At 33.9% G+C, this 13520-nt stretch overlaps 1 protein-coding gene across 1 annotated transcript; it reads left to right on the top strand.

The window, feature by feature from the left end:
• The first annotated feature begins 87 nt into the window (after positions 1 to 87).
• Positions 88 to 13367, top strand: LOC135693718 (dynein axonemal assembly factor 5). Its single transcript, XM_065212263.2, has 20 exons — positions 88 to 704; positions 2080 to 2291; positions 2744 to 2978; positions 3380 to 3514; positions 3795 to 3943; positions 4193 to 4289; positions 4900 to 4987; positions 5234 to 5346; positions 5726 to 5848; positions 6442 to 6621; positions 7263 to 7454; positions 7696 to 7794; positions 8077 to 8234; positions 8916 to 9047; positions 9631 to 9742; positions 10053 to 10149; positions 10611 to 10713; positions 11088 to 11187; positions 12013 to 12110; positions 12238 to 13367. Exons 1-20 carry the CDS (start codon positions 624 to 626, stop codon positions 12290 to 12292), a joined length of 2559 nt encoding a protein of 852 aa, XP_065068335.2. The 5' UTR covers positions 88 to 623; the 3' UTR covers positions 12293 to 13367.
• Positions 13368 to 13520: the final 153 nt, after the last annotated feature.

Raw genomic sequence — 13520 nt, forward strand, 5'->3', positions numbered from 1 at the left:
TATCTTGCTTTCGCGGAAAAAGCACAAGTTTGCTTTTCTGAAGCAAATAGACTTTCCTTGTGAGTGTAGTGAGAGGTGATTATTGTTATGCAGGTGCTATCTTAGCAGTTCCTGGAAAATGTGTCCTGATTTCTAATAATTAAAAGCTTGCTTTGACTGTGCCAATTTTTTTAACCTAAAATATCTGCTTATCTAAGACAGCCAGAAAAGCGAGATGAAATGCTAAGCAGGCTTGGTAGTTTAAATGCAGGCAGATATCCCGATTCAAATTTTAGAATCTGTCACATAAGTAAGAATGACAGATACTTAAGTGACAGATAATTTTTCGAAGCCTAATTGGTTTGCCAAAAAGTCGAAGAAAGACAGAAATTAGCTTAGCAGAACAAATTTTGGAACATACCGAAATTTTATCTAAAGCCAGGTTTTGATCTGATCTAGCTTTCAAAACTCTGTTTATCACCTTACGTTTTGTGTCCTTACTCATTTTAGACGAAAATAACTTATTTGATGCACAACTCTAAGCGCCACCCTCCTTCTGAGGGATAGTGTTCCTTGGTTGCTAAGAATATTTCTGTCTCTATGGTGACCATCGAATTTTCCGGAAAAGAGACTGAAACACCGATATGAGGCTTAATGCTCGAAGAGAAATCAAAATGGCTGACCTATGTGACACAGAGAACGAGAAAGTTAAGTCGTTTCTGCAGGTAAAATGCGATTAAAAGTTTTACTTTTTCAACTATGATGATATTTTATATTCTTCCATTTAATTTTATTTTCAATTAAGCCGCAGTATGATATGGATTGGAATCTATGGACTTGAAAACTAGCAGTGGCAACTTAACAATACAAAAAGTGCTTTATTTGGGTATGCCTCTCAGGAAACTATGACACCCAAGTAACATTCGTTGTAAACCCTACGTCGAAGGTGGAATGTTTAGTAAGGCTGTCTCTTTAGTATCAGCTGTTTTTGAAGGTGGCCCTGCTTCTTCCAAAACATTGATACATTAAGAGCTATTACATGGAAATATAGTGGTTCTTCCTTGATAGTAAGGGTAGATCTTGCTACTTTCCCCAAATGTAAAAAACTTATTTCTGCTGGTGTTTTGAATAAAAAGGCATGAGGGTTCTCAATAGCTTGTAATGGTTAGTTCAGAGATTTTTCATTCTATGATATGTGATATTTGTGATGTTAGCTATTGCACGCCTGGGATGTTGAATGCAGATAGTCTTGAAGTAAAACATGGTATGATTTTATTGATCATAATCACTTTCCATAATCATGGTCTATTACTCTACCAAGGTCATACCAATTAAGCAACAGACACAGTTAATTTCCCTATTAATTTACCGCGTACCATTCAGCACTTAGTTAGAAAATAAGTTATGTGAACAAAAATATCTTAACTTTATATAGACATGGAAGGAAAGTTTTAGGTTTTCTAAGGATGGATAGTGAGTGAAAGGAGATACATTATTTGATGAGAGTTTTAAAAATCTTGAACTCTTATATGCATTACCAAGATTCCTGCATTTGTGTTGTGAAAAGGACATTTAGTTTTGGTTTAAGTTATGTTTCAAATCAGTTTCTTTTCCTTTTTTAAACATTATTAAATTTTGAATGTGTCTATTAATCATGTGTAAGGAATAATTGTTTCCACATTCATCCCAAAGAAAAACTGGTTGTTAGGTAAATTTTTTCTGTTTTAGCAAAATAATATGAAAGATTTGTTTGAACTTGGCTGTTCACATGTTTTTTAAGTTTAGTAAAACTGAAGTCGAAGTATTGGAGTACCTTGTAAACTAGATGTCAAGACATGAAAATACTCTATTTAATATATAGAACAGGATGGTTCTTAGTTACTACTTCAAGTTTCATGCTTTCATATGGTTTTACATATACTGGCTCAAGCACTTTATGAAAAACTGGTAAACAATAATTATTTTCAAGAATTGAAAATATTCATATTAATTTAAAGTTTATAATGAATATTCATTTCAAGGCAGTTGTTATTTGACAGTTTTTGAAGATAAAAAGAAGTTGGTATTTTTGTCCATCATATTACATATCCAATTTTTCAGAGTATCCAGAGGGATATAAATTGTTTGTCTGATGGAAACAAAATGACAAGAAGAAGGGCATTAGAGAAACTGCAGAAAGAGATTTTCCAGATTAATGCCTTTTCAGCTGTTGAATTAGATAAAGTGTTCGCTGAGGTCTGCAAGCCCTTGCTAAGTCTCTATTCATTTCCAGTTGATAGATGTAGAGAACTTTCCATAAACATGATTACAGAGTGAGTTTTAAGTTTGTTATTCTTTTTGTAGTTTTTCATATGTTATTGTTACATATTTTTTGATGTGGTGTAATGAAACAACAATGAAAAGTACTTGAAAAAATGTAAAATAAAAATAGCTTATCATGTGGCAAGCATTTTGAAATAAACTAAAGCTGTTGCTCTGATGTATAGAACATTAGAATATTGATCTTTTTTTTTAAATTCTGCACTGCCAAAGTGTTATTTTATTTTGATTAAGTTTGGATTAGCTGTTTATTTTGATTTTAAGATAATTCAATTGAAGAACAGGCAAATGCTTTCTTACATATATTAAAGATAGACTTTTTTTGATAGACTATTTATCATTTTCCTGTCTCAAAGCAAGGGTTATTAGAAATCTGAATCAATACAAATTTTTTTTCTTAATGATTTATTGACTTTATCTAAGCTGCTTATTTTCTTTCTTCAAGGTTTATCAAGACTATTCCTGAGCCTTGGAGCCATTTACCTTACATAATTGCAGTGTTGACCGATCGACTTGGGGGACAAGAGATAATTGAAACTACTGAAGAGATAAGACTGCTACAAATGCAATCACTTAACTGTATTATCACTGCCTGCAAAGACCATTTAGATCCATATGTAAAAGATATCATTCAAATTTTAACAGCTACAATATTGGATCCGTTTCCCGAAGTGAAAAAGGTTAGTCCAAGAGGGATCTTTTCTTTCTTTTATATCAAGAATACTTGGTTTTCATTGCTAAGTACATCATTTTTTATTGTTCTATATCCCTTTTTAGATTATTCAGTGTACATTGTAGTTTTTAGTGTCTATGTATATGAATTGTTTAATTTATATTTAGCTGATTTTTTATGCATTATTAGTTGTACTTAAATATTTTGTCAGCAAGAACTGAAACTGAAATTTATTTGATCTAGCAAAACGTTTTGGCTGCAAAGAACATGTGCAGAAGTCGTAAGCTGCCAGTCACAATTTAATGCTAATGTTATTTATAAGACAGCTACATCTTAATTATTACTTATTTATTGATTGCTACTATTGAATGCTCTCTGTAGGTATTGATATTTTGTTAATTTTTCCAGGAAAGTTGTAGCTGTGTCAATAAATTGTCTTCTGTTGTTCCGGAAAAGTTTTATTTTCATGGCGAGGTTCTCGTTCGACCGTTGGTTGTTTCAGTCAGCCATCAGCATCACAAAGTGAGATCTGTTTGCCTGCAGGTAAGCCACAAAATCATGCGAATTGAAATGAACGGTGACGAATAACTGCAATTTTACCTAAATTTTAAATGTATCGATGCTTAAGTATAAAGTATCGTTGAATGAGAATAAAAATTGAAAAGCTACAGGTCAATGTCTGAAAAATATATTTTCAAGAAATTTTTTATCAAGTCTTAAAGGATGCTAATCACAGAGCATTAATTGGTCAACCTTAATTGTGTTACTGATGAACCGATGATATTAGCAGGATCTTAGTTCAGCTATTGTTTTCTTTTCACAGACCATTGGCGTTGTCATAAAAGGCACCAGTGGCAAAGAAGTAGATAATGTCATATCACACATCGCACAAAGAACATTCGATCATTCACCTCCTGTTCGTATGATGGTCACAAATATAATCGGTGATTGGCTTTTAAATCTACGTGACAGGTATGACATTGACAAGCTCTCAAGGTCTTTAAGCTGTCTGGTAATTTTTTCAAGAAGTCTGCTTATTTTTTAAATGACTGAAGATCTAGAGTATTGGTTTTAAATTGGATACATGCGAGGACGTTTTGTTTTTTAATAGATAAAAAAGTCAGAAAATGAATTGTTTCGTTTTATTTGCTCAATTTTTAAGTGTGTTTATTTGCTCAATTTCACTCGGACTGTTGCTAGTATTATGGTTATTTTCTTTAGATACTCGTTTTTTCACAAGCTTCTACCTCTCTTGTTAACTGGATTGTCTGATGAGATGACCGACATCAAAGCAAAAAGTAAAGATCTCTTCGACCAGGTATGATATTTCTGACTCTAGAGAAGCACAGTGCACATATGGCTGTTGACTCATACTTTTCGTGCTCGCCTCCAATCAAATCTGTTGTGTTCGGAAACATTAATGGGCAAGACTGCACTGATTGGGCAACCTCATTGGGCAGCCAGCAGTCATGTGCTCGCGTTGCTGATTGACCTATTTCGATCCACAACTGGGTATATATATTTCCTAGCGTAGGGTTTTCGGTCTATGTTCTGAAGTATGATTCGAAATTTTCGTTTTTTTTCAAAGCCATTTTTAAGTTGCCACAAAATGATTGTTTGAAACATTAATAGCAACAAGGTTTTTCAGCCATTTAATCTATTTTAATTTCTTGATTTTCATCTTACCATTTAGCTGAATTTGACCTTAATTTGCAAAGTAAAACCACTCGTTTTATTCGATATTTTAACCCTCTTTGTATACGCTGCAAGATTTGCTTAAATTGTCAACTTGGAGATGCCAGAAATATGAAGATGGCTAGATAATAAATATTAAAATGGTTTTAATCAATAATGTGTTTCTCAATCATATTTTGTTTTTTAGGTTCTTCGTACTTTTCGCCGTGTAAACACTCTTTATTTAATTACAGGCAGGCCAGCAATACGAGGCCGAAAACGAAAATGACTTAAAAGAGAAGCTCGATTTCCACGTTGTGAAGCATTTTGAAAATGTTCATCGTAAGTAGGGCGGCTTGATGTTTTCCAATATTGATTGATGTCTGGATTTAGATATTATTCATACTGCGTCGCTACGTATGACCATATTCAGCCTTTTGTGATGCAACACCTCTTGATCCTTCATTTCTGTCACCCTTTCCCCTTTATTTACTCAATATTCCCCGTGCTATATTGACAATCATCTACACAAAGCTTGAATCCATCAATTGTTTCTTCTTGGCAAAATTGTCACTTTCTATTTTTCAGCTGGGGAAAGACCCTCTCTCGGTTGTAGAGAGCTCGTGCAGCGAAACTTCTCAAAAATTCTTCCAGCCGTTCTCGGAGACCTTACCGATTGGGTTGTTGAAACTCGAATTAAAGTAGGTATTTTTCAGCACTTGCAATCCTAATTTAGGCATTCCTCAATTGTTTTTTATTAATTCTCAAGAGACCAGTTCACAAGACGATACCACAGAAAACGTTGGAATGCTTAGAAACCATGTAGCAATTTATAATCCATATATAAACTTAGTTAGCTACAATTAAAAAAGGAGCAGAAGTCTTTCATGAAAGAGGAGAGAGCCAATATACATTTCTTAACACAAATGTATTCAAAGCATTTAAAAGCTGTTCCCCTTTCTTCCTTGCTCCTTTCGTAGTTGTGTCTGGTAATCAAATGACTGACAGCTTTTGCCCATTGTATAATTTTTGCAAGCTTTCTTTTTTTCTGATTATCTAAGGGCTTTTTTCATCTTTTAGGCTTCGCAGCTACTGTATCATTTAATTTTCTACGCAGAAGACCACATTACCATGCATCTGGAGCCTCTACTTCAAGGTCTTTATAAATGCATCCGTGATGAAGAAGAGGCTGTTGGAAGAGAGGTTCCCTAATTCCCTTTTCAATTAAATCACTTCATCAACCACTGCGATTAGCCAATCAATTATTTGTCGTATATTGCAAATTCATAGCTTACTTATGTTAGTATATCGTATTCAGCGTGTATCAGGAGCTTTCTCTTCCCGATTAAAGCCTAAAATTAGTAGTAAAGGAGACTTGTTCGTCTTTTAATGAAATCAAAGTTTTAAATTAGATAACTTTTGGCAGTTTTTGGCAGTTGTTTAAATTAGATATATTCTAACTAACAAACGCTTTAGCATGCAGTCTTTTGATACACAAGATTTTGCAAATTTGATAGCATTTTGCTAAGCTGAGTATTCAACAAATATGAATTTTGCCTAGGTATTAACAACTATCCTCCAATCCTGTTTTTGTTAATAAATCTGCTATTCGTTAATTCAAAGCCCCTGAAAGTTATTTTATATGTTGCTTCTTAAATGTTTACTTCGAAATATTCTGAACATTTATTCTTAAGCCGTATGTTCACATCTAAGTTTCATTCTAACTCTACATATGGAATATGTTATTAGAATTCATAATCCGATTTATGGATATCTAAGAACATTTTTGATTTTAGGCCAGATGCAGTGCGGAGTTGGTTGGCCTGTACGTCGAACCAGGCATTTACTTCAAACTAGTCCTCACACATTTACAGTCAGTATCGACCGCAAATGCAGTATCGTGCTCTAATGCCGTTGCCGTCTTGGCATCTCTCATTCGTGGTGCTGTATCAGAGCTTTTGAACAAAGAGCTCAAGGTATTTTCGATATTATATATATAAGCTTCTTTGTGAGATAATTCACTGCAATTTGATTATTCTCTACTGAGCCAAAACGGCTACAAGGCCATTAGCTGGAACCCTTTGTTCGTTTGCTACCCTTTTGGATCAATTTAAGATATTTTGAACATTTCACGCGCCAGGCAACCCACTCATTTATCATGTTAAGTTCTCTATCTTTCCCCGTGTTGTTTCCATCGATTAATCCTTCATTAATAATCAATAAGTCTATCGTTTTTTGTCATTCAGAATCATCCTATATAAAAATACTTAAGTTATATAATAAAATAAAATTTCTTGGTTTTTTTATTATTTTTTTTCTTTTGCTGTCATCAAATAAAAATCTATGACTCTCTTTATATTATTTATGCATCCAACGTGAGTTGTGGTTTTCAGATTTTACCTTGTAGTATTCTTCGTCATCCATTTTTAAACTTGTGTATGCTGAGTGATGGCTCAAATTACATTCAAATAAGGACAAGACTAGGTCAAAAGTATGCATGAATGATACTAAACAAGACTTTCCTTTCTTGTAAAAGATTTCCACCACAAAATCAGCTTGAAAAGCATAGGCGCGTGTATTATGACATGATTCATATTTTGCGTTCTGTTTTACCTAGGAAATTTGCGCAGTTATCTCATCACCTGACGTCAGCATAACGGTAACAAGAGAGCTGCACCAGGAATTAAATGCACTCGTTGCTGCAGTTTTGTCAAAACCTGGGCTGGATTTCTCAAACCTTAGCTTTATGCTGTTTGATATTTTACTTAACATCATGTCAATGGCATCTGATCCAAATATTATGAAAGAGGTAAACGATACTCGTCAGTTTTATTTTACGATCAAAATATCTAATGTCTCATTTTCCTGTGTTTTATGTTCTAGCTTGTAATTGATTAAATATTTTAATCAATTAAAGGCCATAAGCTTTTTTTACTGCATTGAAGAGGGAAGTAAATTGATAATGTCATTTTTCATTCATGGTTGTTTGTTTTGCTTAACAGAATGAAACAGACTCTAGAATTAACATGAATTTCTGCGACTGTTTTTAGGCCAGGGCAAATCTCGAAAAACTCGCCCAACTAAGGAGTTTGGGAACTGTTGATCGTATTGTGGAAGAACATGGCTATGGAATTTTAACGAGTTTACAGGTAGCAATGATGTTTTTTATTTCTTGCCATTAATTTCCTTTTTCATTTCACTTTATAAAGAATTGAATGGACCAATAGATTTATTTTATAGTTATCTATGCAATATTATCTGTGATGATTTCGAGCAATAATTTTTATAGGAAGATTCCTTCAGTTAATATTTTCAATAAATTTTGTATTCTACAATGTTATTTCATGTTTCCTACCGACTGTAGAAAATTATGGTCATTTTTATGCTAGGCTTATTGTAAGTTTTCAAACACGATGCAATTTTTCATCCAGGAAAATGCGGAATTGTGGACTGGCAGCTCTCCAGAACGCCTTAAATTCGACATGCTGCTGACATTGTCTCACAAAGCTTTCCCTTCCATGCTCAACCAGTCGATGGAAATTTTTCTAACGAATCTTCGACCGACCAAAGACCCAGAACTAAAACTAAAGTAAATATTTTTTTTGCTGTTTAATTCTTTTTTTCCTGGTTTTTCCTGGCAAAAATGTAAAATTTGAAGAAGATGCATTCAATTTGGTTGAGTTCTGGTGAGAAACAAATAAAATGACAGCGAATAATTTCAGTTTCATTTTCCAAAACAGTATTACAAGCTGATTAGATTGAAACAAATCGCAGAGCCAAATTAACCAAAAATATTGCCTACTAAGTGACATGAATAATCATTTAAACCCAAGTATGTTTTAAAATACTAGAAACTCAACTGCTCGTACTTATATGGTAAATTTGCTGGTTGGTGTCGATATTTTAATTTGGTCTTGTCTAAAGCCTCGTTTGATGCATTGAATTATGTAAACCTCCACACATGTAGGACCGGATTGACATGTAGGACTCTGTTGAAGGGAGGTTTCTTTTAATCGCAGGCTACGTCAACAAGGAAAAACCGCCATAGAAAATGAATTTTTGGAAAAATATTCGTTGTTTTATCCAGAATAATTTGGAGCTGTTCCTTGTTGGCAGATCCCCATAACTGGTGGTTTTGCTTTGTGATATTAAATCTGCATTTAAATGAAATAAGCATCCTGCAGATAGCAATTTTCAGCCTATATCACTTTCTTGTTGAAAGGCTCTCCTTACTAGCCTTTTGTTAGTCTCACGTTCTGTTTTATTCTAGGATGTTTTCATTGCTATCAAGAATTGTTACTGGTGTCAGAGATGATAATGACGTCATCGAATCGCTTCAGCCTTTCTGCGTTACGCTGCTGAAGGAAGCTGTTCTGCCTAACTGTATTTGGCACGCTGGGAGGTAAGCAGTTTGTGTTTGTATTCTTTCACAATAAGCATTTAGCCTACACATAAACATATACTTGCTATCGATATCCGTTTCATTTGGAATATGCATATCGTAGCAATATATATGGATGAATTACGAAAAGAAAACTTACAGAGGACCTTTTTTCATGTACCATTATTAGTAATGATAATTCGAAGGGGATTTCTGAAACTGAAAGTGAATTTAATGTTTGCATGCCTTTTTGTACGAAAAACATCTACAGTGAACAACACGTGTTTTTGTTACATCAGTTCAGTTTGTTTTCGGTTTAGATTAGACTTAAAGTTTTTACCTTCATCAAGACACAGTTCAATTTTTAAAGTTTTTTTAAAAATTTCTATTAAACTTCTTGTTTCATCGATATTTTACAGAAAGCTAGACAGTAGTACAGAAGTAATCACATGACTGCATCATTCTTTTATCAGTTATTCATCATTTACTGCAAATAATTGCGACATCGCAGCAAATTTTCGTGTATGCTGACACAAAGTATCTCTTGCATTTCATAAAAAATGACCCATGAAAGAATATAAGGGCACTCTATTTTTGCTTACAGAGTTGCTGCTGCAGTGCGGGCTGCTGCGATGTCTTGCTTTTGGTCCCTTCTGCAGGGTCATGTGATCAGGACGGAACACATCAACGAAGTGTTTTCGGACATGCTTATTCAGGTATAACACCAATGAATAATGGCGAACCAAAAATAGGCTTTGTGTGTATTCAGAACAGCCCGTTTTGAAATAGCTTTTGGCACTTTTTTGCTTGACATCTTTGTCATGTGCTTTGGTGTTAAAGTATTTTCAATCTATAGAGTAATTTTCGAAATATAACAACTCCTCGTAAGTATCTGCTTGTTTGCACGTCTGTGATTAACATGTGCAAAAATATGAATGAATTTAGCTTGGGAGAAAAAATAGTTGACTTCATGAATTACTCTTAATCGCTATAGAAATTATAGCGATTTGATATTTCTCATTGCAGATTATATCTTGCCTTGATGATGACAACCAAACGACTCGAATGGTAACTTGCAAGACTCTCCTCAAGCTGCTTTGTGAATGCAAAGATTCATTTGATGGTATGTTTACATCTTCCTTTTTCTAAATGCTACCACGTGATTTTAATCAAAAACCTGCGTCACGTGATCACTAGCAAGCGACTTCTTTGTTAATTGTTTCGTATTCATATGGTGACTTTAACATTATTCATTGAAGAAAAAAGCACCTTCCTTTTCACCTTGATAGTGAAAATTAAGCATCTAGCTTGTATGAAGTTGCTAAATCTTGGACTCATTAAAAATCAGATTTATTTTCATAGTGCTTTGTCATTCCAATTCAAATGTCCTAGTGGCCCCTCCAGCATGGAATCGGTTTTTCACATATCAATCTTTGTTTGCCCTTTAAATTGACAAATGTTTATCCCAACAAGTATCTTATCATCAACTTAACATAAATGTGCATAATGTAGAAATGTGTATTGAACTAGGGGGAAAGTGGGTTAGTTTTTATGCAGCTATCTTTATCAGTCTTTTTCCTTTAGCTGAACGGCTGAACAAGATATATCCAGAGCTTCTGAAAAGAATGGATGACAGCAACGAAGAAATAAGGATGCTAACCACAAGAGCTTTTTCATCTTACTTCAAGTATGAAATTTTTGTTCTTATTTGAGGTCTTATTTGAAGAATTATTTTTAAAACCATTGGAAAACACAGATCACTAAAAAATTGCACTTCTTGATGACGAAAACCTGGAAAAATTTCAATTTTTAGAATCATTGGAAAACACAGGTCTCTAAAAAATTACACTTCTTGATGTCGAAGACCTGGAAAAATTTCAATAGGGTGTACTCTAAAGGTTATCTTATCTAAAAGTCTTAGTTAGTTTCAAGGGCAGTTTTATTCTTAAATATTATTAATTATATATATAGAGTAAATTGAAGATCTGATATCATTGCAAACGTATTTCATATTTTAATAAATCAACATTATGACTATGCCTCGCCTTTCTTTCCATTCAGGTGTTTTAGTAACTACGATGCAGATTTCTATAGGCCACACTTAGAAGCAATGTTCAAAGGACTTTTAATCCACCTCGATGACCCAGATAAAGCAATACAGGTCAGTTTGTCATCCGCTGTTATTTCAAGCATATATAAGCCTTTTGATTTCAATTAAAAGCTGTTTGCTATATGTATAATTTCAAGTAGTATTTTCTTGCTAATGCTCAACATTTGTAATTTTTGTTCCTTCCTCGCTATTACTTTAAAATACTGGATAAATCAACTTTGATTGCTTAGAACTTACGACCCAAAATTACATTTTTCGTACCCATCAAAAATCATAATCTTGCTCGGCTTTATTACCACCATTTTAGCATGATATCCTAAGTATGTCCCTTACAAAGGGTTTCATCCAATCATCCATTCATAAATTCTTTCATTGATTCAGTCACTGAGAAGTAAATTAAACCGGTGTGTCAATAAACGTTTTTCATGTAATCTGAAGTTGTTGTAAACAGAGCTATGATAAGTTAAATTGATAATGAAATCAACTGGTAAGGTAAAGTGGGTGTGGGATGTGATGTCGTTTGAGCAAGAAAATATATTATTTATCATATTTTTTGAAAAACGTATTGCTAATGACTGTTAGGAGACGCAAAAGTTGAATTTTGATTTTCAGAACAAAGAATTGTTTTACTGAATTGATCGCCTTCATGTTTCAATGGTTTACTTTCCTTTCATTTTCTCGCCTTGGTTTAGATCCTATTGTAAGAGCCTGATCCTTGAGTATTGGATTCAACTCATCACATAAAACTTAAGCAAGCTGTGTTTGAAAGTTGTTCTTACATGTGAGATTTTTCTGTCAGATATTGGATGTGCTGTTTCTAATAAAGACACTGTTGAAAGTTAATTTTCAAATTTTCATTTTGCGTTTTCTCTGCAGGATTCCGTTTTAGCCGCTTTAAAAGATGCTAGTTTTATCCATCCAAGTTTACTGCGATCCAAGCTAAACGAAGTTCGACATAAGCACAGATTATCGATGTGAGTATGTCGATTTTTGTCACCTTTGCGGTTAAATTGATATCTTGGCAGTTGAACATGATGTGTTACGAATGAAATATTCAAAGAATCCAGAGGCACCTTCTTACTGCTGTTTACTTGTTTTTAGGTACTGTGATGATCTTGAGAAATACATCCAAACAAATCTAGAGCAAAAAACGTGAGGAAGTCGTTACAAATTAAGACTTGTTTATGCTCGTCATTCTGGAGGAAAGATTTTTATATCAAATATTTAATGTTTGTATGGTATGTTGGTGATCGTGTTTAGATATTGTACATATCATTTTTTGCGGGTATCGATTCCGAAAAAATAGGTTCTTTGACTGCATTTGTTCAATTTTATATTTTCTGGCCTACTTCTCCGTTTATGTAAGGAATGGAAAATTGAAACAATCAATATTTGTTTTCATATGTTAGACTTGTTTTTTCATTCTAGCTATTTCAAGCGACCATGGTACGAGTTTCTGTATTTATCATTTCCTTTCGAATGGTGCATCAATAGTTGCAAATTGCTAATATTTAATGGTTTAATTTTAGAACACTGGTGCCTAAATCTTTTTTAGTAAAATGTTTTTTAAAGGAGTTTTTTTCAGAACAAACATCATCCAAGTGTTTTCATATCTTTTTACTCCATCATTTTCCGCTGAATATATGACTGATTGTGAGCTAAAACCATGGTTTTTTCTTCATTGTATGGTAACTCGATTAATCCCTCCAGGGTTATTGAGATGCACAACTAGGCATGTTTTGGTGGGGGTTGGGGATCTGTTCGAGTGTGGGGGCTTATTAACAATTTAACTTCTCCATGGTGGAGGCTAGTAAGAGAGTTTATACGAGAGAGGGGGTGATTCAAGGATAAACGGCAGGTTACTGCTGACGTTCTGGCGCATAACCAAAGCAATAAACCTAAGAACTGGTGTCACTTAGCATATAGAAAAATGTTTTTTACATTAATCCCCGAGCCTAATCGAACCAGTTGAAGAAATTGGGCTTCTTGAAAGGGTAGGTAAACACAGTCAATTTTCTACGTTTCTTGTAAAGGCGGTCTTTTCCCTTCTTTTGCCTATTCAAAAATAAGCGTCTAATCGGGGTAGGGGGCAAATGCCTTTCATTAGAACGAAACTAATTGCAAGATTCACAGAATACGGCGGACAGCCTATACTGCATTACCGTAAATCCTCAAATTAGCCCCCTGAGGGCTTAATTATTTTTGACATTTTTGGACGGGGGCTTATTCGAGAGGAGGGCTTATACGAGAGGAGGGGGGGGGGGCTCATAAAATTATTGTAGACAATAAGAATACATTATTAAAAGACCTTGTTTATTTTAGTAGGAATTTCTTTATGAGCATTTAATTAATTACTACCAAAGGTACGAATTTGTCGTGGTAAT

The sequence above is a fragment of the Rhopilema esculentum genome, chromosome 11, assembly GCF_057945365.1.
Source record: "Rhopilema esculentum isolate cy_ngs chromosome 11, ASM5794536v1, whole genome shotgun sequence".
Classification (NCBI taxonomy): domain Eukaryota; kingdom Metazoa; phylum Cnidaria; class Scyphozoa; order Rhizostomeae; family Rhizostomatidae; genus Rhopilema; species Rhopilema esculentum.

Bases quoted from the DNA above. Each gene is read 5' to 3' on its own strand.
- LOC135693718 (XM_065212263.2), top strand. From the start codon at position 624: ATGAGGCTTAATGCTCGAAGAGAAATCAAAATGGCTGACCTATGTGAC. The intron at 5,849-6,441 runs GTTCCCTAATTC...TTTTGATTTTAG, and splicing joins AAGAGGCTGTTGGAAGAGAG to GCCAGATGCAGTGCGGAGTT. The intron at 10,150-10,610 runs GTATGTTTACAT...TTTTTCCTTTAG, and splicing joins ATGCAAAGATTCATTTGATG to CTGAACGGCTGAACAAGATA.